The following is a 27,319-nucleotide window of genomic DNA, read 5'->3' as shown; positions in this document are numbered from 1 at the left end:
CAAGTCAAGGAGTACTTCTTCATATGTTGGCCAATTTTATCAGCAATTCTGTTGTTTTTTCTCACTATTGTGGCAAATATGTGCTCAAGAAAAACAGAAGTACTTTGAACCAAAGTCATGCTCCAATTATATTTTACTGATTCTGTCTAAAAGTTACTTGAGCTCGAGAAGCCAGGAGGTTAACTGCTGGAACATGTTTGCAGTAGCTCCTCTCAGTTTTATTTTATTTTATCAATTTTTAGTATTCCCACTGGATCCATTTTTATTTAACTAATATTCTTTGGATGAGATAACAACAAAGACCACAACACAGATAATTTGTTTTTGCCTTGAATTGATAAGACGTGAGAAAAAGAAAGAAATGTCATAGTACTTCCCAGGATCTCTCCCACCTGTGAAAACTGCAAAACAACCAAGAATTGAGGAGCACTTTGCTGGAAAGAGAATTAAGTAAAACTAACCCTCCCTCCATCTCCAACAAATTTGAAATTTCAAAGAGAATTGGCAAAACAACAGCTATTAGACTTTCCCGAACTTGGGGGGTGGGGAGAGCAAACTGACAGACAGCCGGTCTCACAAACAACTCGTCCAGTTACATCCTATATGTAACCTGACATAAAGGCTAAAAAGACTAAGAACAACAAGCTAAATCAGTATGGAGAGAATACCATGGGAAAATACAACTGAGTTTATGGTTAAGCAATACTTTCTCACAGCGCAACTGTTGTTTCAATATTTGAGCAACTAATAGTCATACAACATGATTTGTTGAGAAAAGATATAGCTGTTTTTCTCCAAGCACAAGATTTGGGTCCATGTACCCCCACTAAAGACCTTGCAGCAGGCCTGGTTAAATCCCACACTCTGAATAGGTCTGTGGACAAGGAGCCTTAAAGAGCCAAGGAAACAGTTAAAAAGCGGCAGCCTTCTCAGAAAAAAATGGTTTTCTCCTGACAAGGCAGTGAGAGGGGAATGTATTAATAGAGAAGTTTCCTTGGAAGCTGGTAAAGCATCTCCCCCCCCCCCCTTTACATCATTTACATAGTTCACTGCAAAAACAACAGATTGCTCTTAGAATCCATATGAACAGACTTAATTATGGACACTGGAATACCAAGAGTGCAATACTAAGTTCCCTAACCCAGCTTCTTCACTGCCAGTGGCCCCAAATTGGAAGTGGATACTCTTGTCTTTCAAGCAGCCCACCATGCCTTTGATGCTATTTAAGATGAAGGTACAGCCTCCTTTCAAATCTTTCCCATCAGAGATTTCTGTGAGGAAACGGTTAAACCCTTAATTGTTAATATGCGAGCTCCCAAGATTGCTGTCTTTTCCTCATTTTCAACCTTGAGAAAATGAGAGAAAGAAAGGGTGAGTCAGCCTTATTCGGTGAAGATGTATTTAACAACATAGAAACTGGCCTTATTAATGTTTTTAGGTCTCTACCAAGGAAAGAACAACATACTATTCAGGTTAGAAAATTTAAATAAATCCCTGTTGGTCACAATCGATACAGCTGAGCCACTTATAGATCTGGTCTCCCCAATAATTGAGCCTCTTACTTCCCCCCCCAGAGGGCAAGAGATTGCATCAATATGAGATCATAGAAAATAGAAGCCAAGATCCACAGGGGCCAATAGAGGCCACGGTAGAGATGGAGATACTATCATCCTTCTATGAATATCCTATGATACCTTCAGCATCAAACCAAGAGATTGAGAGAGGACCCACATCGGTGCCACCATTTCAAAGTCAAATGCAGCATGACTTAATAACTCCTTACTTTACATCTCGAGAGGCACCTGAAAGGCAAGCTCTGTTAGCTGGTGTTAAAGCCTCTTACTCTGAACAAGTTCCTTAGGAGAACACAGGACTTAGATGAGAAAAAAACCCTCCTTTTAGAGAAGGCTAATTTCATTTGTAACGACACCTCAATCCAATGTAACAACTTTAAATCATATTTCCTGATGAGCTGCAAATGATGACTATCTTTCCCTTACAACTTGGAATATAGCGGGTTGGACTGTCCCATCAAAAGACCAACTCTTTTTTGACTGTATATCACAATTTGGCATCCTCTTCTTACAGGAAACCTGGACCTCCGCAAGGATACAGTTAGATGGTTATTGGGCTAACTCTATCCTGGCTGTCCCAAGTAAGGTGGGTGGGAGAGCCAAAGGAGGTATTGTGACACTAATACATTCCTGCAATTTAAATGTGTATTACTGCTACCTTTATAGCCCTGGGTTGTGTCTACCATTCTCTTATCTAAACAGGTGGAGATTTTGCTTTATCTATATTCCTCCCTTTAATAAGAATAATTTTATCAACACCATTTGGGACTGCATAGAAGATTTTATCCTTGGCTGCTCAGACAAATACCCCACAGCAGTAATAATTATAGTGGGCGGGGGGGAGGGGCTTAAACACTAGGATGGGCTCAAACAATCAAGCAGTAGTCAATTTAAGATCCATTACGATGAGAATGCACCAGGAAAACCCCTGCATTCCAGAAAATTTAAAGACCCCAAAGCAAATCAGGCAGGTTTGTGTGTAAGACAGATGATTGGACATTTGGACCTATGTATTCTTAATGGTTCCACACATGGAGATTACTCAACAGAATATACATGATAATACCATGTGACCTCTTGAAGCTCTACAGAAGATGGAAGTAGATTCGTGATTGCAAAGCGATCACGATCCAGAAACCCCTACTCTTACATTACACCAGAAAATTTTAAGGCTGGCTCAATCTACCTATCCAGGTTAGAGCGCCAAAATATTCAAGTAAAAATTAAATAGAACGAAAAAAATACAAAGGAAGTTACTAAATGGATGTTAGCTCCAGAAACCAAAGAACTACGTACATATATCTCCTAAGAAGTAAGTTTGAAAGATCATACTTAGAAGGGTTTGAAACCTTAATTACAAATTTGAAATCGGTTCTGACTAACAGAACACTGGCACACTCCAAAAAGTCAGCTTTAAAGCATAAAAATGGTTTGATAAAGATTGTGTGCAACTGTAAAGGACATATAAGAAGCACAGAAAAGGTAAAAATGCCCCTTCTGAGGATCATACTCATTATTTAAAGCAGTTGAAGGCACAATATAAGACCCTTTTAAAAGAACATTTTTTAAAACACTATAAGACACACTTTTTTTTCCTCCCAAAAAGTGGGTGGAAGTGTCTGTGCGTCTTATAGAGTGAATATTGCGATGGGGGAGTGGGGTTTGCAAATGCTGCCGCTGTTTGCTGTCGCCGGGGAGTACTTGAGCCTTCGCTGCCGAGCAGCTGATTGGCCGTTGGATCAGCCTCCTAGAATACCTCCAGTCAGCTGTTCTAAGTGGCAGGGATCGCCTATTGCCGCTGGAACGGCAATCGGTAGTGGCAATCTCCACTGCCTGGAACAGGTGATTGGCAGTATTCCAGGAGGCCGATCCAACCGCCTATCAGCTACTCAGCAGCGAAAGGTTCAATGTTCGGTGGCAGCAGCAGCAGCTCAGTTTTCCACTCACAAGGTACATGGAAGGCTCATCTGGATTATACGTTGCAATCAGCCCATAGGTCCTCAAATGCCATTAAACATTTATTCTACACAGGCGGAGATCAATTAGTACCTGCTGCCTTAAAGCTTTTTGAGGCCAAAACAATTCTATATGGGGCACAGGAATCTTCACAAAGCCCCACTAGAAATCATACAAACAAAATTCCTGCAAGCCATTTCAGCTTCTCCCAAAGGAACAGTAAACGACCAGTTAAGGATTGAAACAGGTATGCCTCAAATTCAGATAAGAGCCTTGAAACTGATGATTATCTATTGGCTAAAAATGCATTTCGTTCCAGAGGGACTAACCCCGTTATTGTTGACTGATAATTTCCCCTCCCCCTGGAAAGAGGCGATAGACCACAAGCTGGGCTCTTATGGGCTCTCCCTGATATTCTTAATATCCCTAGGCTTTGACTCAGCTAAGCAAGTAGTTATTAATAGAATAAAAGACAAAGATTTCCACTTAAAACTAAATAGGATGCCTCTCCAGAGTAGGAACAGAATTAAATAGGTTTATGGGAACCAGCAAGATATTTTAAGGACCTGATCTTCCCAAAACATAGAATAGCGTTCTTCAGAAGCAGATTTAACATCCTCCCCTCAGCACTCTTCCAGGGCAGGTATAAGAAGACCCCAATAATGGAATGAGTGTGTATATGTGATAAAGGAGAAATCGAAGATATCAGATGTTTTATTGTACTGTGAACTATGCAGAGTTTATAGGTCAATGAATATTCTCCCCTTATTAGAGAGATTATCAGGGAGGGTAGACAATTTTTATGTAGGCCATCTCCTCCGGGACTCAAACCCAGCTACTACACATGCAGTGGCAAAATTCTGTGCTGCTGCAATGACCACAAGGAAAAATTTGGTTGCAGAATCAAAGTTGTCTACTTGCTCCTATTTTTTGTAGCTATCTCTTACAATTTTTAGAGAAAATATATTTACACATATACTTATCTGCTCTTCAATCATGTAAACAAGAGCATGATCCAAACTGTTTGAGCCGATGTATTGTATTATGGATGTTACTATCCACTATTATTATTAGTACTACTTGTTAACACTATTGTAAACAGTGATGATTCTTGTCTATTGCTGGTCTATGACTGTAATAAAGCGTTGTTGTTGTTGTTGTTGTTGTTGTTGTTAAACATTGCACAGTCAGCCAGATATTCAGTCTGGGTTTGGCATTTTTGTCTACCTATTGAGTCCTTACCAAGGACCTGGGATAGGCAAATCTGGATGTTTGATGGTGTAACAGATATTGTAGAATGGAAGCAATTCCGAGTAAAACCGCCTTCTGCAATTGACAGATGGCAAATTTGTCAATGCCTATGGTGTTCAAGTGGTGCTCCAGTTGTTTTGGGATTGCACCCAAGGCATCTATTACTATTGGTATTCTTAGTACCCTTGTTTGACTTTGCCATAATCGTTCTATTTCTATTTTTAGGTCTTTGTGTTTTGTTATCTTTTCCAGTTCTTTCTCTTCTGTTCTGCTGTCTCCCGGCACTGCCACATCCACTAGCTAGACTTTTTTGTCTTTCTTATTGACAACTGTTAAGTCCAGGGTGTTATGTTACAGGTGCCTGTCTGTCTGGATTCTGAAGTCCCAGAGCAATTTAACTTCTTCATTTTCTATGACCATTGTTGCCACTTTGCCATGCCACTGTAGTCAGTTTATGCAATCTTCTTGAAGCAGCTTACCAGGTGGTCCACTGTTTCTTCAGCTTCTTTGCATAGGTGGCACTTCCTGTTTGTTGCTGTCTTCTCAATTCTTTGTAGACATTTGTTCATAAGGCTTGGTCTTATGCAGCCAGAATTAATCCCTCAGTCTCTATCTTTAACTTTCCTGCTCTTAGCTATTGACAGGTTTTGTTATTATCTACTTTGCCTACTATTTTTTTTAATGTACTGGCCATGTGGTGTTTTGTCTTCCCATGCCTCCATTCTGTTCTTCATTTGGACTTTCTTGTAGGCCAGCTGGGTTTCTCCAGTAGTCAGCAAGCATTCCTTGCATACTAACTTCAGAGCATCTTTTTCATTGTCCTTCAGATATTCTTCCAAAGCCCTTTTTTCTTCTTCAACTATCTGATGTACTTGCAACATTCCACGCCCACCTATTTGCCTTGGTAGGTAGAGTCTGTCAATGTCACTGTGAGGATGAATGGCATGATTCATTGTCATTATTTTTCTGATTTTCCTATCCATTGCTTTTCATTTTGTTTGAGCCCAGTTCACTATTCCAGCTGTGTATCTAATGACTGGTATTGCCCAGGTGTTGATTGCCTTGATGGTATTTCCTCCACTGAGTTTGAATTTTAAAATCTTTTTCACTCTCTTGATGTATTCACCTCTAATCTTTTTCTTGTTTTCAATATGCTTGATGATGTCAGCTTGTAAGATACCCAGGTATTTGTAGTAATCATCTTCATCCAGACTCTCAATGTTATTTTCATGGGGCATCTTGATTCCTTCAATTTTCACTAGTTTTCCTTGTTTGATAGTGAGTGTGGCACATTTGTCCAATCCAAATTCATTGCAATATCTTGGCTATATATATGAACAGTGTTGAGCAGTGATTCTATTTCAGATGGTGATTTTCCATACAGCTTCAGATCATCCTTGTAAAGAAGGTGGGATAGTCGGGCAGATGTTGTTGTTATTTAATTTATTCATTAAACATGAAACTCAGTCAAGTGAACATTCAAGCATGTATCACAAATACCATTGACTGGTGCTAATGGTTGATAGGGGTTGCTGCCAGCATCCTAGGTATCAACCAAGTACCTTCTTAAAGTGTACTATGTTACAAGTAGCACATTTTTTGCAGTTCTGCAGGTGTTATTGCAATATGTTATTGATATATTTTGCAAAATTCTTGGGTATGGTACCAAGTGTCCCTATCACAATGGGTATCACTGTTACATGTTTCATCCATAACCGTGTAGTTTCAATGGCCAGGTTGTGATATTTCATGATTTTTTCCAGTTCTTTTTCTTCGACTCTGGCATCTCCTAGTATATCAATAAAGTATGCATTTTGGATTTTGACAACTGTGATATCTGGTGGTGGTTTTATTTTTATTATTATTATTATGTGGTTAATCTTTGGTGAGATTCACAGCCTTTGAGGCTGGTTGGTTGCCTAACAGCTCGAGTCCTAATCAAGGACCTAGGAACTGTTAAGGTAACGTCAGAGGATTTAAGTTGTTCCAAGTAGGGTGGTTTTTTGTAGAATCAGAATGTTCAAGTCTGATAAATTTAAAATTTCCAAATAGCGAGGTAACCCTTTGAGTATTGCTCCTAGGGCTCCAATTACAATTGGGACAACACATGATTTCTTTTTCCACAGTTGCTCAACCTCAATTTGCAAGTCCCAGTATTGTGATTTTTTTTTTGCTGTTTATCTTCAATTCGTGCATCACCAGGTATTGCAATGTCAAAAAACCATACTTTTTTCTTTTCAATTATTGTTATGTCAGGTGTGTTGTAGACCAAGTGCCTGGATTCTGAAGTCCCACAAGATCTTGACTTTCTCATTCTCTAAAACCTTCTCAACCTGATGGTCCCAGTGGTTTTTGCTGTACTCAAATCCAAATTTTTGGGACAATTTCCAGTGAATAATCTTAGCAACGCAGTCATGGCAGTCAGTTTGTGAAATTTTGTTGCACCCGCTGATCAAGTGGCTGACTGTCTCATCTTTCTCATTACAGAGGCGACATTTGCGGTTGGTGGTAACATATTGAATTTTTGCCTTCATGCAGTTTGTGGCTAAGGCTTGTTCTTGAGTTGCCAAAATAAAGCCTTCTGTTTCTTTTTTCAGTCCTGATCTTAACCAGTTCCAAGTTAGTTTTTGGTCAGCTTTGCCTTCAATACTTTTCAAGTATTGGCCATGCTTTTCCAATTTTCAGCTCGCTTCTCAATTACTTCTTTCTTATATTCAGCGTTTAACTTAGTTGTCTTCAAAAGTCCTCCTTTATTTACTTCCTTAATCATTGGTTCTTCATTTTTCTGTATGTAATCATTCAAGCTGTCTTTCTTCTTCCACAGTCTGCTTTACTTGTAGGAGTCCTCGACCACCCTCTGCTCTCAGTCAACGTCACTTTTAGGGTGCAAAGCATGATTCATTGTCATAAGCTTTCTTGTTTTTCTGTTCAAATTGTCCAACTCCAACTGGGGCCAGTCAATTATTCCTGCAGAGTATCGAATCACAGGTATAGCCCAGGTATTTATGGCTTTTATGATGTTTCCTCCACTCAATTTGGACTTCAATATCTTGTGAATTCGTCGAATGTACTTGGCTGAAGTTAATTCCTTAACTTCATAAGTTAATTCCTTATGCACTAAGTCAGAGGCCCCTAAGTCAGAGGCCCCTAAAATCCCCAAGTACTTGTAGCCTTCTTCTGGTTTTACTGCCTTTATCATTTCTTCATTCTCAAGTTCTATTCCATCATCTTCTATGACCTTGCCTGCTTTGTTGCCATTGTTGCACATTTGTCAATTCCAAACTCCATACCAATGTCTTGGCTAAATTCTTTTCTGCTTTCAGTTAATAAATTCAGTTCAGCTTGTGTTTTACCAAACAGCTTCAAATCATCCATGTACACCAAGTGTGAAATTTTCATTCCTTTCTTTGCAAGTTCGTATCCACAGTTTACCTTCTTCAAAATAGTTGTCAGTGGTAGCATTGAGAGTATAAAAAGTAGGGGTGAAAGGGAATCATCCTGGAAAATGCCTCGTTTAATTTCAACTTCACCCATTTCTTCTCCATTAGCTACAAGCTTCGTTTTCCAGAGGTTCATTGAAGTTTCGATGAATTTTTGTATGTTGCTGCTAATGCCAAAGATTTTCAGGCATTTCTTGATCCAGCTGTGGGGAACTGAATCAAACGCTTTCTTATAGTCTATCCAAGCCATGAACAGCTTGGTTCGTCTTTTCTTTGAATTTTTTAGGATTAGCTTGTCAATCAGCAGTTGTTCCTTTGTTCCTCTTGAATTTTATTATTATAATTATAATTATAATAAAAAGTAGAACCTGAGTAACATAGCTCAAAGTTATATAAATAAAATATTTTTTAAAATAATGTACCAGAGAGTATTTCTCTATTTTTGATAATGAATAAGTTTCTGAAGGAAAAAATGCTAAATATCTCAGCCTTGGTATATTTAAAAATAGTAGCAAATTTTGCATATTAATGCACAGGAGTGTTTTGTTTAGTTCATGTTAATAAATAGTTAAACATATATCTTTAACTGATAACATGTTTATTATTAGTGTCATATAGAAGAGATGAAATGTGGTCTGAGCGGTATGAATATGAAAGATTACCACGAGAAAGACTTCCTCCACGTCCTGATGTAAGCTGATTGCTAATAGTTATGGGTTTCTCTTTTTAATCTTTTTAGCTGTTGATTAAGAATTTAAATTTATGGTCTCAAACTTATGTGGATTACAGTACACACATGGACGGGCATTCAATTAGGAGGCCTACAATGGTTACAATTAATGCTGTGTTTTATAAAACTTGGTTTCATTCCTAATATGTCCTTCTTAAATACTTAGGATGGGCTTTGTAAAATGCTTTTTAATAGACCTTTTATCTTGATTATGTGAGTCTCTTACTTATCCTAGAATGGACAAGCGAGAAGAAACAAATCCTTTATATCCAATCTGTGTCCGCCTTTTTCCCCCCACAAAGCCTTTTTTTCCAGTTCACAGCATTCCCTTCCATATCTGTGGATAAAAATCCGTGTAGCATCCCCCTCTCCCGCCACTTCTTACGCATATCAACAGTTCCTTTTAAAATTTGAGAAGGAACAGAAATCCTAACTCCACCCATGATCATGATGTGGCCTTGCTCACTTTGCTTCTCCTCATGCACTGTGGTAATTGTTTATTTGTATCCCACCTTTATTATTACAAATAACTTAAGGCAGTGGACATATCCAACACACGCTTCCTCCCATTTTCCCCATAATAAAAACTATCAGGGTTCCAGATAGCATCCTCAATCAAATAAGAATCTGAGGCTAGAGATTCCTCAAAGTTGCAATTTATTAGAGAAGCCATGCTGGCACATGTGGAAAACCCAAATATGAAAGCTTCCAGGTTTTCCCCACCCAGTTGAAAGTTCAAGACCTTGCCCCAACACCCACAAGTCCCTCAAATGACCCAATCAGTCACTGCCACGAAGGAAGATTCCTCCCATCCACATCAGTCCAGGTGCAGGGACAAAACGATCTTGACTCTCTGAGGAGGAATATTACTATGGCTACATTTCTCCCGTGCTCCATACAATCCCCCTTCCCAATTTCCCCCAGTAGAATATCTTTGAATATGTGGCAGACTTGAGGTTCAATACAAAGATGGCTTCCAAGCCTGACAACAACCTGTGAGGTGGGTTAAACTAAAAGTGACTGGCCCAAAGTCATCCAGTTGGTTTTAATGGCTAAGGTGGAACTTGAATGCTGCCTTAAACACAAGACCAAACTGATCTCACTGTCCTTACCAAAAATTATTAATTGGGGTCTCTTATCCATGGCTTATTTGTTGGGTTCTAATGTACATGAGCTGATTTCGGCTTTTTTTTTTTGCTTTGCTTTGCTTTGCTTTTTTTAAAAAATCAAGCTTCCTTTCTCCAAGGCGCTGGAGAAAGTGTTTCTTCAGCTGCCTCAAAATACTGCTGCACACTGTAACCTGTTTTACCAGTGTGAACGTTGGCATCCTTAAGCTGGTCAAATACAGGTTTCCTAAGGGTCTCGAACGGAATAGAGAAAATAGGGAGGTGCAGGGGTGAGTTTCAAAATGTTTAGCAAATGGTTCTCTGCCCAGTTTCTGGGTGAGTGTGCCCTACTCGGCCTCCTGCACCACGGGGGGAGGGCATTTTCTCCCTCCCCAGGCTATGGAGGCTTTCCTCGAGCCTCCAGGAGGGGGAAAACGGCCTCCCTTAGGCTATGGAGGCCCCCCAGAGGCTGAAAATGGGCTTGTTTCCAGACTTCTGGAACTTCCGAGTGGCCTGTTTTTCACCCTCCCCAGGCACCGGAGGCCTTCCTCGAACCTCAGGGGGGGTGAAGGCCTCCCCTGGGCTCTGGAGGCTCTCCGGAGACCCGAAACATTTCCAGACTTTGTCCCCCCAGAGCCTCCGCGTGGGCCCTGAACTTACCTGACCTCCAAAACGGGCCATGTGGGAATTCCTGGGAGGGGAGGGGTGGATGGGGCCAGCAAGACCTTGCAACTACCAGTTTGGCAAACCAGATGTAAAATTAGCATCCAGTTCGCCCGAACCAATCTGAACCGGCTGAATCCCACCCTCGGGAGGTGGTTGTTACAAGCCCAGGCCTTTATTTTTGGTTTGTTTTTTTTAACTGCATAAACTAATCATTCTCTCTTTTCAAATGCAGATTTCCTTATTTCATTGGATAGCTCAGGGAGCAATCTCAAATTTGCACCACCAATTTTTGTATTCCATAAGAAAGTCTGTTTATTCTGGATGATGCCTAAAGCAACAGTTATTTTGCACAGAAAAATATTTTTTGTTTTTTGTGAAAATCTTGGCATGCAGAGAGTTGGAGAGACTTGCAAGATGCTCCTGGGGGCTTGGGAAGGCAAAAATACCCCCGTGTATGTAAAAAACAGGCCCATTTTCACTTGTTTTTACCCTCCCAGTCCCCAGGAGCACTTTGCAGGCCTCCCAAACCATCTACACATCCATTTTTGCAAAAAACAAGATGCAGGGTGGTGGTGTGGGGTTTTGGGAGGCCAATAATGCTATATTCGGTGTATAAGACGCATCCAGATTTTCACCCTCTTTTGGGAGAGGGAAGGTGCGTCTTATACTCCAAAAAATACAGTAGTTGAAGTATTGGTTCATATTTTTTATGAGCCTAGTATAATCTATTGTTCAGTTAAATACACATTTTCAATCTTGTTATGTTCAGGCTACTTCATCTGCTCTTTAACAAGAGGCATGAACTAAAGCAAGATTGTATCTTGATTTCTAATGTATTTACTGGCTTTATTGAAATGTCAATATCCATATTAATATTTGAGATTATTTGTATTATTTATAATTTTTAATGATTAGTATTGTATATAATTTTAGGATGACTATCATCGAGTAGTCAGTTTTGCATCCAAGAAACCACCACTTACTGAAAGACCTGGTGAAGGAGGCTATAGTAGATATGAATATGGCCATGCTCATGTAGGCTACAGAGACTATGATGAAGGTAGAGGTTTTGCCCCCGAACGAAGAAGTGGACTACCACATAGAATTGTGAGTTTCCCTTTTCTGATGAGCATGTGGCTGGAAGCTAAATGTTCCACAATTGTTAGATACAGCTCTGTGTTACATTAATAGCACTTAAAAATAATTTGGATATTTAAACTTTATACTGTAACTCTATGAACATAATGTACTAAAGCAACTGTGCTTTTGAAATCTTGAAGATGAATGCTTAAAGCTTCCATCTCTCTGGAGAAAACATGAGAAGGAGCATTGGGCTTTAGAAGAAGAAGAGAATTCATTCACAAATATTGTCTGAAGGCAAACAATAACATTGGCTGCATAGCAATCACCAGTCTGTTTTATGGTGGTCGCTCCCTGCTTGATCATCACGGATTTTGATTGGCTATTTCTTGTTCAGCAATATGATAAATCAGCCTCTTATTTTTGCATTTAATATTTGTTCAATGAATGTTTCTTTTTCCCTTTAAAATACATACACTACATTTTAGTGGCATGTTAAATTTCTTCTAACCAATAATTTTTGAAGAAATTATTTTTAAAAATGTTCAATGGTGTTTTACAATATCTTATTGTTATTAGCTTCTTGAAACTAATTTTTTCTTTATGTTGAAATATTCTGTTGTAGGATGATCCAGGATATAGATGGTCAAGAGAAGACCATTCGGATAGTCGGCCACCTGATTATAGGTATTGTTTTTCAATTTAGCTACATAAAGTTCTGAAGTCTTTAGAATAAAAAATGGAAAGGGTCATTCCATGTCAAGTGGTCTGGAGCTCCCTGCTCGACCATCATGGATTTTGATGAAATTAGGTGTGAACATGCACACATGTCCCTAATGAACATTGGTAAAGTTTGCCGATGCAATGCTTGCAGAGATATAGTCATTTATTTGACCACATACCACAGCCTTCTATAGTATGACTCTAAGGTTTCAGCAACTTTGAGACATAATATCTCCGGCAATATTTTGTTGAGAGAAACAAAACTTGGCATCTTGTACAACTTGTGCTCTATTAAACAAAATAATAAAAACATTATCATGAGTGATCTCCATCTAGATAAATTGGAGCAAAATTGGCCGAAAATGACTGTGGTAGTTTGGTTTCTTCCTTAAGGTTCCAAAGCCTTGTGTGAGTATCTGTCTGGTTCCCAAGGCAACAATTGGGCTGCTTATCCTAGGTTCCCAAGCCTAAAGTGGGTATCTTACATGGTTCCCAAGCCGAAGTCAGTACTGTTTTGGGATATGGGTATTCCTGACTTAATGGGCTCTCGTTCAGTGACTGTTCGAACAGTGCTGAATAAGTGGCAGTTATGAGCAATCCTTGTTATAAAAAATGTTATAAAATATTTTATTCAATTTTCACATTCCATTTGCAATCATTTATATACAGGGTATTTACTATAAGAAAAGAAAAAAAAAAAAAGAAAAAAGGGAATAAAACGAACAAGTAAAAAGGAAACACAACTCATCATTCACAACCCCACCTAACCCTTGCATCCTCCATACACCCCATCTACCCCCTCCAACTTTCCTTTCTCCCTCTAACACTCCCCTCCTACTTCCCTTTCCCCTCAAACCTTCCTTCCCCCCTTACTCCCCAGACACCCTCCTTACATTACTCCTTACATTCCCCTTACTCCTTCCTTACTCCTCCCTCTTCCTTCCCTCTACCTCCCTCCTTGGTGTATGCCTTTATTCGAATGTTGTTTGATCTGATAAAAGTAAAATGAACCAAGGAAAATAATAATAATAATAATAATAATAAAAAAAAAAAGGGACCACCGTATATAAATACATTCTTGTTCTTATTAAGACTATGTTAAGACCCCCCCACCCCACCCCCCACAATCCCCATCCCTAATCCTCCCGACTTCCCAGGGCCCACACCTGGCACTACCTTCTATCTAAAATATCTTGTATACATATGAATTAAAAAAATAAAAGTAATATATCAAAAAAAAAAAAAAAAAAAAAAAAATAAAAAAAGATAAATAAAAAAAAAAAAAGAAAAAAAAGAAAAGAGAAAAGAGAAAAAAGAAAAAAAGAAACCACTCTTTGTGTTGATCTCAGCCCCCCATCTTTATCTATGCTTAAATAGTATAAATCTATATTTTATTCTCATCTCTTACTTCTTTGCTATTTACCCCGACCTTCTGTAGGCTCTCCCGTTCCCTTCCTAAACCTCATGATCCCTTCCAATAAGATTTAAGCAGCGTGATTCATGCCATATATTCAAATATAACTTTACAGACAAGTAATCAAACTTTCCCTTCTAGTAAAATTTAAACAGCGTAAATGATCTTTCTTTACCCCTTTTTCAAACAGTAATTCAAAATAATCTAACCAGATTTCCCCTTCTTAGTAAAGTTAAGCAGCGTAGATCAGATATTACTTTACACAGGAATCAATTTCTATCTTAAGATAATTCCAACCGACTTCCCCTTCTAATAGGATTTAAATAACTTAGTTCATTCCACATGTATTTTACCCTCATCCCCCACTTGTCTGATATTTACCACTATCAAATTTATACTACCATTTGTTTAAAATATAACTCAGAGCGATTTGTAGCATGAATCATTCCACATATTCCAATAATACTTTCAGCAAGAATCAGTTAACCTTCTATTTTAAGGTAGTCGCTTCTAACAAAGTTTAAACAACATAAATCATTCCGCATTCTTTTTACAGTTATCTTAAAATAATCCCAAGCGGCTTCCTGTTCTAATAAGCTTTAAACAACGTAAATTTTGCCCTCTTCCCTTGCTTGTCTGATATTTACCACAAATAACGTAGTTCATTCCACATGCATTTTACCCTCATCTCTTGCTTGTCTAGTATTTACCACTATCAAATTTATACTAACGTTTATTTGAAGAGTAACTCAGAACTATTACAACCAACTTTCCCTTCAAATAAAAGTTAAATAGCATGGATCATATTCAAATAATACTTTCAGCAAGAGTCAGTTAACCTTCTATTTTGAAATAGTCCCATCTAACAAAGTTTAAACAACATAGATCATTCCGCATTCTTTTAACCACTATCAAATTTATGCTAACGTTACTTTAGAATCTAGCTCAAAGTAGTTTCACCCAGCTTTCCCTTCTGATAAAAATTAGTCCACTTTTTCTACCGGAGAGAGGTCTCAAACCCCCATTCAGTCCTCAACTTTAGGAAGTCTTTTGAAGTATCTAAATTCTCGATCTGCGTTCTTCTGCTTCTCCGAGGGAGGAGGGGCTGCCCCCTCCATCTTGCAGCCGCATGGCCAGCCGTTTGCTTTCTCCTTCCGCTTGTCTCTCCTCTCTTCCAAGCGCGTCAGGAAGTCCCGCCTTCAGAATCCTAGAATAGAAATCTTGAGCCTCCGAAACAGAGTTAAGACGAAATCTTTGATTCTCAAATGTAACCGTGATGCCGGCAGGGGCCTCCCATCTGTATCGAATCTGTTGACTCCTAAGCTCTTTAGTTAAAAAAGTATATTCCCTTCTTGCTTTCAACATGTGGAAAGGTATATCTTTGAAGACAATCACGTCTTGGTCATCAACTCGGAGACTGTTATTATAAAACTTTTGCACAATCGCGTTTCTAGATTCTTTTGTAGAGAAATGTATAATTATGTCCCTCGGGAGCTGTCGCTGTTCCGCTATCAATGAGTTCTGGCGATAGATTTTCCGAATCTGCCAATCAAAGTTAAGTCCCGGGCTTCCCAGCGCATGGCTGAAGGCTTCAGCAAAGGTCTGTTTCAAATTCTCTTGTTCCTTTTCACGGAATCCTCTGACTCTTATTGAAAATGCCTTCCTATCAAAATTTAGCATCATAAGCTGTTCTTCGTTATTTCTAATTTTTTCTTGTAAAATTTGAATATTGGTAGTCAAATTAAAATTAGCCTTCTCCAGACTTTCCAATTTGTTCTCTATTTCAGCAGAGTAATCTGACAGGGCAGACACGGCTGCAAACGTATTCGCCTTCATTTGATTAACTTTAGATTTTAGATCATCATAAAGTTGCAATACAAATTCCTTAAGTTCTTGCTTAAAGGCATTAAAGATTTTAAAGAGATATTCCTGTGTTAAAACTTCTCCAGTAGAGGGCGTAGGAGACAAAGGCTGTGTTTCCAATAAAGATTCTTTACATTCTTTAAACACATTTGTAGCAAGACGCTTCTTTGACTTGGGTGGCATAATAGATAAGCAAGTAAGCAGAGCTTCGCTCCCCTCTATTTCCAAAGAAGAAGAGTTTATTTTGTTAAGGAGCGGTCTGCAAGAAGATAACACCGGCTGAGTACATCAATCATCCACGGAGAGAAATCGCCATTTTAAGGTCTGTTTAGACAAAGAAGTCTCTAAGACGAATGGTGCTGGTATTTACGATAGTAATGAAAGCATAAATCTCACAGGGGTGGGACCCGCCCGTATCAATTCTAGCTTGAGAAAACTTTATTTTGTCCTGGGGGGGGCTAGCCTGTCTGGGGCTGCCAAAAAAAAAAGGCAGCTGAGAAGAAATGGCTGGAGATAAACGCTCCGCTTCGGCTGGATCTAATCTCTTTCCACAGCCAAAAAAGAAAAAAGGCTGTGGCTTACGAATAGACCCTAGCCTACGGAGCTATCCTCCCTGCCCCTTTCTTAGCCAAAAAGGGGTGCTATCTATGATCTTAATTAGATATACAAACCAGATCTCTGAGGAGCTCGGTGGAGCCCTCCTCGGCAACAGGCCACGCCCCCAGGAAGTGCAGCAATCCTTGAAGTTATGACCATCACAGTACTTCTGCAGTCAAATGATCACAATCTGTACACTTAACAAGTCTGGAATTAAAACCATCACACTGTCCACATGTTACATGATCACAATTTCTGTCAGTTTTTCACCAGCAAAGTCAATAAGGAAGCCTACAGGAATTCAGAAGTCATAATCACACAAAGTCCTTGTTTAATGACTTGTGATGGCAAGGGCATTAATGACTTGTTTAACTATAGCAATCAGGAACTACCAGGATTGCTGTCACTAAGCAATGCAAACACTTTACAACCGCATTGCTTAGCAAAGGAAACTTTGGTCCTGCTTAGAGTCATTAAGCAGGAACTACCTATATTCTTTTTAATTTGCTATAGTGCTTATGCCTTTGATGTGATATTATTTATTATTTTATTGTGATTGATTTTGTTTTTAATGACAGTTACGCCATCTAATAACATAGGACATAGAGTGGTGTTAAAATACTACAATAAATGTAAGAGCTCATTCTGTTTTGTAAGGAGTGATGGTATAAAATTCCTCCAAGCAAGTGTGCAGGTCTGATCCATGGTTATTGAAATGTTTAATTGCAGTTATTTCTGCCCTAAGGGATCCATTCAGCCCTTTAGCTTAGCATTTCAGTTTCCAAAATCAACCTTCAACTGCCTTTTGTTGTCCTCCCCCCACCCCCACCCCCAATTTTTTTTTAATCCTTAAATTTACATTAAACTTATTTTGTCCAGGATAGAAAAAAAATTTCCTGGCATGAGGGAACCTGTCTTTAAGAAGGTTCTTAACATCCAGAAAATCAATAAGCAACTCCTAAAGAAGTTAAGAGAAGAAGTAGGTGAATGTGCTATCTGAAGATGCTCAACCATTGCTTAGACAAATGGTTTCCAGAGCTCTCAAACCAGCTAGAGATCGGTATTTGTGGGCAGATTCTGTATGAACCAAACAATGAGTGATCCTTGTTCTTTCCTTGATCTGGAGAGGAGTTCCAAACAGTCTTCTCTTATTGCTATATTCCTCCACTTTCATGAAATGTCTAAAGCTTCCCTGGAAGCCCCAGACTTTTGGTTCGGTTGATGTTGAATTATATTCTACATTTTAGTTACAATGAATATTGCAGATTTGTAATTCTTTGGTTGTTACAGAAACCTCTTCTATTGAATTTTATATATTGGGGTCAAGTATTTGGTTACGGTATATTACTTTCAGGGTCTATCTTGCTAAATTGATGCAGTAAGGTGATTGCTTTATTGCTAACTACAACCTTGGAAAAAGCTTAATGCAAATTATATTTGTTTCAAAGAGCCTCTAGTGTACACTAGAGGTGGTTTTTTATCTATTTACCTTTAATTGTGTTACTCTCTGGAGGTCATGCACTCAACAACATATATTTAAAAGACACAGAAATAAGCATTAAGTAACTTGCAATAAAATGGCTGTAAAAGCCTAGAGAGTGGATGAGAAGTCTTCATTACATTGAAAAGTATTCACCTATTTCACCTATTTCCTACCTGTAATGGAAAGCTCTAATCTGTATCTATTTAGTATGGGTTTGCACACTTATTAATTTTGAGAATGTTTACAATTTGAAGTTTTGTTTATTATCCTTATGTATTTTTCCCTATTATATTGTGCTTTGATTTAATGGCCAGATGCAAGGTTAACTTGGGCTATTTAGTTTTCTAGTGAGTAGAATTTTCTTTTCATTGGTCATTACATAAAAGTATAAAATAGTGTGAAACAAAGGAAACCTCATATCTTTCCCCCTGAACAATGACTTCCATAAGGGTAAAACATAATAATTGATAAAAACATAGAGCTGCATCAGGAAATGTTCTGCTTCTTATTGTTTAATAAATGGTTTTAGACAATAGTTACTACAATCCAAGAAAATATATTTAAAAAATTCTAAATATGTATGGTCCTTTTTTCCTAATGAGAAAATATTTTAAAATGTTAAAAAATATATTTAAAAATCTTCCAGATTCCTAAAATGAACTAGCAAAGAAACAGTACTTATTTTTGAGACAGCTCAAAATTTGAACTTGCCTCCTACCCTGTAACACTTTCCATTATACACTTCATTTTTTTCCTGCTCGAGTGATTAAGTCATTTGGGTTTTTTTTTTAATTTAAAAAATCCTGATTTTTATTGTATTTCTTCCTTGTCAGTTAGAGAATTGAAAACCTTCTCTAAGGAAAGATTCAGAAGAAGATTGGTCTTTACTTGGTGCTCTTGCTGAATAAATGAATGTTTTTTATTTGTTTATTGCAATGATTTTTAAAGAGATGGCATACGACGGAAACCTATATATCCACAGTATGCAAGAGATCGCTCCCCACATAAAAGGGATTCCCCTTACTTCAGAGAATCACCGATTGGCCGGAGAGAATCGCCTCACAGCAGATCTGGCTCCAGTGTCAGCAGCAGAAGTTATTCGCCTGATAGAAGCAAAGCCTACACCTTCCATCAGTCCCAGCATAGCAGAAGTATGTCATCTTTACATAAAAGAAATATTTCTCTTCAAGGTAATGTAGGATTAACCATTCAAAAAAGAAAACCCAAATCCATGAGCTGGAATGGCTATCCTTGCAAACAAAATCTACAGTATTCAAAATCGGAAAAAGTCAATCCTTTCCAAGGATTGAATTACAATTTACATGAATTGTAAATCATGTAGATTTACAAATGAAAGAATATTTCAAGTAGCTATTTTGTATAGTAATGAGCAAACAAACAAGAAAACCCTTTGATCTTAAAGGACATGGCAGATAGGAAGGAGAGGAAAAGCAAGTGGTTTCATTATTTATCTTGTCCATACATTATTTCCCAACACACATTTTGTTGGTATGTAATATTTTATTGTGAGTTCTCATTGAAATTTTTTTAATATTATATCTTTGTTTACAAAGTAAATAAGACCTGCTTTAAAAATTTATCTAATCCAGCATTTCACATTTTCTTATGCTACTCAAGCCACAGGTTTAATAATTTAAAGATATCCCTGTAAGCATGTTGATGAGATCCAAAGAGTCCTCATCTATCTAAGCATGAAAGCATGCTAGAATAGCATAGCAAAACATAGAATAGAATTAGAATAAGAATAGAATAGAATAAATCTGGACGGGACGTTGGAGGTCTTCTAGTCCAGCCCCCTGCTCAAGCAGGAGAAACTATACCATCTCAGACAAGTGACTGTCCAGTGTCGTCTTAAAAACCTCCAGGCAAACTGTTCTACTGGTTAATTGTCCTCACTGTTAGGAAATTTCTCCTTAATTCCAGGTTACTTCTCTTAGTTAAGTTTCCAACCATTATTTTTTGTCCTGCCCTCTGGTGCTTTGGAGAATAATTTGAAACCCCCCCCCCCTTTCTATGTGGCAGCTTCTGAAATACTGAAATTCTGCTATCATGTCATCCCTAATTCTTTTCTTTAGACTAGCCAGCTGTTCTTCATATGATGTAACCTCCAGGCCTTTGATCATTTTTCCCAAATGCTTTCCCAAATACATTCTTCTTTATCCCTGCCATTTCTTGGTCTCCAAAACCAAGAAAATGGGGAAAGTCATCTGGATGATGAAGGAGATGATGTTGGGAAAACTGAAGAAAACAATTGATGAAAATAATTTTCCACTTAAAGGATGTTACACACATCCCTTGAGCAGTAGTTCTGTCTTTGGATATTTAGGAAGCAGTCTCTGCATAATGAACCTGTCTTGAGTTAGGAATATGATAAGAATTATGTGAACATGTTTTTATGATCTGCAGTGAAATTGTTCTTGAAATAATAGAATTTTGCAAAGCAAAGATAGAATTTTGTGACAGCTTTATTTGAATTGAGTTTGTACATAATTGCTTCACAAGTATAATTTACTTAATCTGTATTGCATAATTGTATATAATTTCAACCTAATTGGCTAAAGGTTAATTCAGGAATATTAAAATATAAATATCCTTTTTAAAGTAAGTGTTCTTCTAGGTTAGCATAGAAGATTTTTAAATTATGTATTACACTTCTGTAGGTGGACAATGTATTCCATTCCTTTCTCCAGAACAATATTTCTCTGAATAGAATGCCCCACAACTTACTCGTGTCAGGAACATGAGTCCCACCATACTACAAACATCCTTTCCTTTTCCTGAGAAGAACTCTGAACTTTATATGTTATTTTTCATCATGGTTATATTCAAACCTTTATAAATTCAGTCACATACCTTATATTCCATCTAAATTATTAAACAATATACCTATCATAGCTAAAACCATTGCTGTATAGTTCAAATTGAGAATTCTAACAGCTTTATTAAAAGTATTCTGTTATAATTAATGTTTAAATATATATCCCTTCTCTCCCATTTCTACCCATAAACTAAGAATCAAAATGTGGGTAAAACAGTGGACCAAACAACTACTGTGTGACTCACCAAAGCTTGTTCTTGCTTTCCTTGCTTCTAGTTGCAAAGTAGAAAAAAGGCAAAAGGCTATGTATAGCCAGTGAGTGGAGGATGAAAAAGCATTCTAAAAAGAGGGCAGCAATATAGAGAAGAAAAATTACTGATTGTCTTGATCTACCCATGACTTTATTTCTTTTTGCTGCTTTGGAGGAAAGCTTTTGTTTCTTTTAGTTGTTTGAAAACTGGTAAAAGTCCAAAGCAGTTCAATGAAAGGAATAACATATAAGATGAATCATGATATGCTCTGTGAGAGATATACTTGAGGAAAATATGAAGGGGAGGAACATGGTAGTGCTAAGAGAAAATGAGAACATCATTTGTGTGGGGGTAGGGAGTGGGGGGGGGGGTTCCACAAAGCAGCAAAGATTTTAAATAGAAAAACATGAGGCACACATCTAGAAAAGTGAAGATAAGAATTAGGAAAATAGTCTGCAAAGAATCCCCTTCAGCCAAAGTCTGACTCTATTGGGCAATGCTTCTTCAGTCTAGATAACAGGCGTCAAATGCGCAGTGTCACATTGCCATCATGGGATGCTTCACAAGGCTTTTTGCTGAGCTGGGGTGGGCGTACCCTGTGTGTGACACATCCATACTGTGGGCCGGCAGTTTGACACCTCTGGTCTAGATTATTGTACTCTTTTAAGTTTCAATGAAAAGGCAGAGGTTCTTCGAGCTGTTCAGTGGATGCAGTATTTAAAGTGCCAAATATATCAAGCTTTATGCTGGTCACAAAGTGAAAGAGAAACAAACCTTAATTATCAGGAAAATTCCAATTTCCTAGTAATTATACTAGGAAAATAAAAACCTTTTTATTTCTGCATCATACCACTGGTATGCATACAATAGGTTGAAAAATATTGGTCTAACCCAATGTGGTCTGGGGAATCTGGTGATCCCCAAAACCTTTCAAGAGGTCCACAAAGTCAAATATTTTTAACATTTAAAATTTTAAATTTCTAATGCAGCAGATATTGATAGATATAACGCATGTAAACACATGTTCTTTCAATCACTTAAAAGATTAACCTCAATCATTTTTAAAAATGTTAAAGAGCTTCTCAGACCAAAATGTTTTGAGAACCACTAGTCTAATCCATATTCAACGCACCCAAAGTTAGTTGTTTTGTAACATATTTTCAGTCTAACCATAGACTTAGTACTACAAGCTAAAATGTTTTTCTGCTCATATTTTTGTATTCTCTTTACATAAAGAGAGATCTTCAACTCAGAGTTTGAAGACTTCAAGGGATGTGTCTCCTTCAGGAGCTACAGCACTACCACCTGCAAAAGTAAGTTTATTATCCAAATTGTTCTAAATCTTTAGCAGTAAAAATAGTTTGAATGGAGAATGTTTTTGCTACATGCTTCTCTCTTGATTCTGATTTTGTGCATATATTTTAAAGTGTTACATAAAGCTAGAGTGCAATGGAGTTTTCAGTTAGTCTCTTCTGTGTCTTGGTACATTTGTGTCCTTAGTTTATTTTGGAAAGTTTCTCTGTTTTCTGCAGAAGATTTTTTGTTGGGAGAGTTCTGCTGGAAGAATTTAAACATTCTTTATTCAGTACATAGCATTTGAGTCTGCTTCAGGATTCTTAAATTGTTCACTACTAAAATGTTTCTATGTTATTGTATACAACTTCATTTACATGTTGGGATTTTTTTTTCATTAGACTCTGGACAAAAGCAACAGATTATCAGAAAAGGAGCTTGCAGAGGCTGCAAGCCGATGGGCAGCTGAAAAGGCAGAGAAAGTAGAGGCAAGCAGTGTACCTGAAATTTCAGAGTATGACGTGAGTAAAAATAACACTAATATACATTTGTACATGATCATTTATTTTATTCACTCATTTATATTCTGCCTTTCCTCCTGTAGCTCAGTTCCTTCAGTACTGGTCTTGCAATCATGTGAAATAGGTTGAACAGAAAAACAGATGAGTAATATATGTTGAATGAATGTTGTTTCCTAATTGCTAACCACACCATATTACTAAATTTGATAATTCTGTAGTTACCGTTGCACTTGTTGTGCAAGTCTGTAGTCCAGACTTGGGCATTTTATACTCTGTGGCTCACATCTGGCCTGCGGATGATCCAAGTACAGCCTGTGGGTGTGGGGTATTGGCAGTGCAGGACAGGACAGCAGGAGGGCCCTCCATAATAGTCCCAATTTCTCATGTGGCCCTTCAGAAAAATTAATTACCACCTCTGATATAGTATGAACTAATAATTTAGTTATACAGAATTTTTTATTACTTCTGTAAAACCAATATGTATTGATTACACATAGCCAGAATTTCTTCTATCCTAACTTTAAAAAAAAGAAATGCAAGTAGATATTTTCAGGGAGTGTATCATGTTGGTATGATCCACAAAATTCAAAAAATAGTTATATATTGCTAAAGATGCAATATAATTCAGTTTATGAGATTTATCAAATATTACCCTTAGTTAAAATCCTAATGAAGAAACATTAAGTAGCATTGAAATATAAAAAATACAGACTGTAACGATGTTATATGGAGTTAAAAAGTAAGAAATTAGCCATTCACTGCAACAGTAAATAGTGGTATCAGTAATTATTTAATTCTTGTACTACCTGTACTGAGATAAACTGTCATGTATGAGCTGAACAAACAATCTTCTATTCCCACACAACCCAGATGGCAGATTTGAAAGTCCTAGTTTTTAATCAATTGGATAATATAATATTTTCCAGTTTAACCAACCATGCAGGTTTGTTTAATATATACAGGTAGTACTTAATTTACAATGGCAATTGGGACCACAATTTATATTGGCTAAGCAATGTCAAAATGTAATTACTTAGCAATGGCAGTCCTTGCACTTCCACATGCCATTGTTAATCAAATCTCACAATTAGGTGAGGCAACGTCCTGCCAGCTTCCCACAATCAAAATTAGTGGGGAAGCTAACAAAAAATTGCAAATGCCAGGCCACTAGGCAGGTAAGTGGCTGCTACTAAATACGGAAGGGAACAAGAGGGTGTGTGCAAGTGTAGGAAAGACCCAATGAAGGGCAAGGAGAGTGCAAAAGAGGTAATGCAGGCAATCTAAGGAGATGCACAGTTGGGAGGGATGCCAGGGGGTGCAGTGCAAGCCGGGGATAGTGCACAAAATTATGTGTGGTTGGTGTGACATGAGCGCAGAAGGGCTGGGGCAGAATGAATCAGTGGAAGATACTTACTCTAATAATCCTCAACCTTTCTTGCCAGCTTCCCCATTGACTGTTCTGGGGAAGTCCAACAGGGAAGGTTGCAAGGGATGATCACGGGGTACTGCAACCGTTTGTAAGTTTCCAAGCTCACAGATTTCAAACATGTGACCACAGACCACATAGAATTTTGGCACTTACAACTATAGGAGCAATAGTTCAAAGCTCAAATACCAACTGTGGGAAAGGTTGGATCCAAACAGGTGGCAGAAAAGGATGTGAGGGTGATCTGGCTGCGACATCTGTCACCCCATTGATCACCAGGGTTGATTTGGCTGATCTGTCTGGCTAGGCGGACGTCCCTTTCCTTCTTCACCACTCCATGTGTGTCCCTCCCGAAGCTGCGCGCTCGGTGGAAGAGGACGACCGTCCCAGATAGAAGGAATGTACCGATATCCGGTCAAGGGTATACGATAGCTGCACTCCTCTGCTAGAACCTCCAAACAAGCTCAAGGAGGCAGCAAAGGCAGAAAAAAGAGTGTAAAAAGAAGACAGCAAAGGCAGTGAGCCACTTCTGCTTTGGTAGCTGAGTGCAAAAGTGAAAGATTAGTGCAGGGGACAGGGAGAGAAGGCAAGCAGTACAAACCTGGGGCTGCTTGGTGACCTGCAAGGCAAGGTGCAGGTTAGCCAAAAGTCAGATTTGGGGGGAATCAGCAGATGGGAAAATTAAAAGCAGTTCCTTACCTTACTGAGGCTTGGATTTGGGTAGATACTCAGTTCATGACCCATGATCTTAGTTAATGGTTACAACGGCAAACATTGTGATGATTATCATAAGTTGCTGCAGTCACATGACATCTTGTTTTACGAACAGACTGACGTGACAGATTCCAATCCCAGTTATGACTGTAAGACAGGGGCTACCTATTATTTTGGACTGTTTAATGAGAAACAGAAGGTGGAACGCTGTCTTTGATATTGAATGTACTTTCTTTTATTTTCATCCCCAGATCTGATATTATTCTTATCCTTGCATACCAAAAGTGATCTATCATTTTTTTCTTAAATAATCTTGCTTAATTATCTGAGTAAAATGTTTGTTTAGTGTATGATTAGGCTTTTGGCATTTATTTAAAATTTGATCTCGGAAAGATTGAAAAAAAATCACAGTTAGTTCAAGATCCAGGTTGTCACCAAAATGCAAAGCTGTTTTCCCAAAAGGAAAAAAAATGTGCTTGAAGGTTAGGCAGTGAGGATTGCACAGCTTTTGTTGAAAAGATCTGGAAAGATGGACCTCGTATTCTTTTCAAATTCCTCATTCTTCTTCCACAGTAACTCTATTACTAAAACTGTAGGTACTCCTCAGTATAATTTGATTTCAGTTCATTTGTACTCTTTGCTTTATCCATGTTTAAAATCCGAAAGGTAATATCTTAAAATTTATTTATTTATATCCCATCTTTATTATTTTTATAAATAACTAATGACAGCAAAGATAACAATACTTTTCCCTCCTGTTTTCTCCACAAGAGCAATCCTGTGAGATGAGTTGAGCTGAGAAAGGGTGGCTGGTCCAAGGTCATCCAGTTAATTTTTGTGGCTAAGGGGGGTTTAGAACTCCTGGTCTTCAAGTTTCTAGACTGGTTTTCAATCACTAGACCAAACTTTCCAGTGTAATACATCTGGTTGCTTTCACAACACATAAGATCTGAAATATGTACTGTTTACCCAATGATTTGGGTAAACTAGATATTTTGATACCTAATTTAATGTAAGTGTACATACATATTTCATACGTAGAATACATTTGATTGTTTTTCTAATGTGAACTGTGAATGCAGTTAACTAATGACAATTATTTAACTTAACAATATTTCATATAGTGGGTTTTAGCCACATAAAATTATTCTTTATTTTTAAAGGCCACATCCTCAGATCCATTATATATAGACCACCATGAAGAAACAGGTGCTAGTATAACAGACAGCAATCAATTATTTGAAGACAACCATCATCTTAGTCGCTCAAAGGCAATTGCTCAAAAGACAAAGGAAATTGAACAAGTAAGCCACACACTTTGCTTTTATGGATATTTGTGAGGGTTTTTTTTTTCTCCAAATTAACTTTGCTGTACAATTTGACTAAAAGTTTAACTGATCTACACAACATAGTTTAAGATGAAATAAATAGCAAATTTATTAGAAGGACTTAAATTTCTAAAATAAATCTGGCACCTTCGTTTACTACAAAAAGTATTTAATTGTTTTTGTTATTTTTTTGTTTTTTGTTGTTCTCAAATCAAAATCACACATTCTTTAGATTGAAAATATAAAGGAATGCTTCGTGGGGTTAGCTTATTTCATGTCCTATTAAATAAGTGTTCATTTTAGGAAGTATAAAGTTGTATTTTCACTGTAATTTGCAACTTTGTCGTGACTATATTTTGGAATATTATTCAATAATGATTGTCTTATGGATTTGTGAACATTAACTTTTGTGGTGCAATTGAGTAAATGCTGGGACCAAAACACATTTCTTCACATCTATATTTAAATTTTTAACTCACCTTCCTTCTTTAAATCATCTTACACTGTTTTTAATTTCCATATTTGTTACTGATAAAGTAGAGTAAATTTCTTATGAAATAGGATTATGTTTTTACAGCATAGCATGCTAACAAGAGTTTAAAAATAAGCTGAGACTGGAGGCAGCTACTCTTGCTAGTCATCTATAGAATGAAGCAATATAGATCTAGAGTACAATGTTTAATCCCGTTTATGAAGCTGTAGCAACAACTGCTTGAATCCACATCTTTTTTTAGGCTCTAGTAAAAATGATTATTCTGAATCTTTCCCAATATGCTGCTCAATATGATATATTGAGACTGCAACTTTTGTAGCATGGCCAGTATGTCTAAAGAGCAGCATATTGAGAAAAGCAGCTTAGAAAAGAAAGTAACATTTTGAAGAAATTGGGAAAAACACTTTAGGGAAAAATAGTAAGGGGAGAGAAAAATAAAATATTATTAGTTTTTAAACATGCTTTGATACCACTTTGTTATTTTATAAAATGCAGATCCATAAGTAGAATTAGAATAATTAAATGCCAAGATTATATTTTATTTTTTTAAGAATTTTTTTATTTTTGAATA

General features: G+C 37.5%; 1 protein-coding gene across 13 annotated transcripts in view; it reads left to right on the top strand.

Annotated features, from left to right (window-relative positions):
• Nucleotides 1-27,319, top strand: part of PPHLN1 (periphilin 1) — a 46,204-nt gene that overhangs the window by 5,478 nt on the left and 13,407 nt on the right. For 7 of the 13 annotated variants that reach the window (XM_032221429.1, XM_032221430.1, XM_032221425.1 and 4 more), the window contains 7 exons: nt 8,830-8,912; nt 11,657-11,830; nt 12,429-12,490; nt 18,832-19,073; nt 22,210-22,286; nt 22,668-22,787; nt 26,091-26,231. In XM_032221429.1, coding sequence (XP_032077320.1) covers nt 8,830-8,912; nt 11,657-11,830; nt 12,429-12,490; nt 18,832-19,073; nt 22,210-22,286; nt 22,668-22,787; nt 26,091-26,231 — 899 coding nt within the window. Of the gene's footprint in view, nt 1-2,088; nt 2,161-8,829; nt 8,913-11,656; nt 11,831-12,428; nt 12,491-18,831; nt 19,074-22,209; nt 22,287-22,667; nt 22,788-26,090; nt 26,232-27,319 lie in introns of all 13 variants that reach the window. The other 6 variants (XM_032221435.1, XM_032221434.1, XM_032221436.1 and 3 more) reach the window with 2 other exon arrangements.

Source organism: Thamnophis elegans, chromosome 7 (genome assembly GCF_009769535.1).
Source record: "Thamnophis elegans isolate rThaEle1 chromosome 7, rThaEle1.pri, whole genome shotgun sequence".
NCBI lineage: Eukaryota > Metazoa > Chordata > Lepidosauria > Squamata > Colubridae > Thamnophis > Thamnophis elegans.
This window is presented reverse-complemented; position numbering and strand designations above follow the sequence as displayed.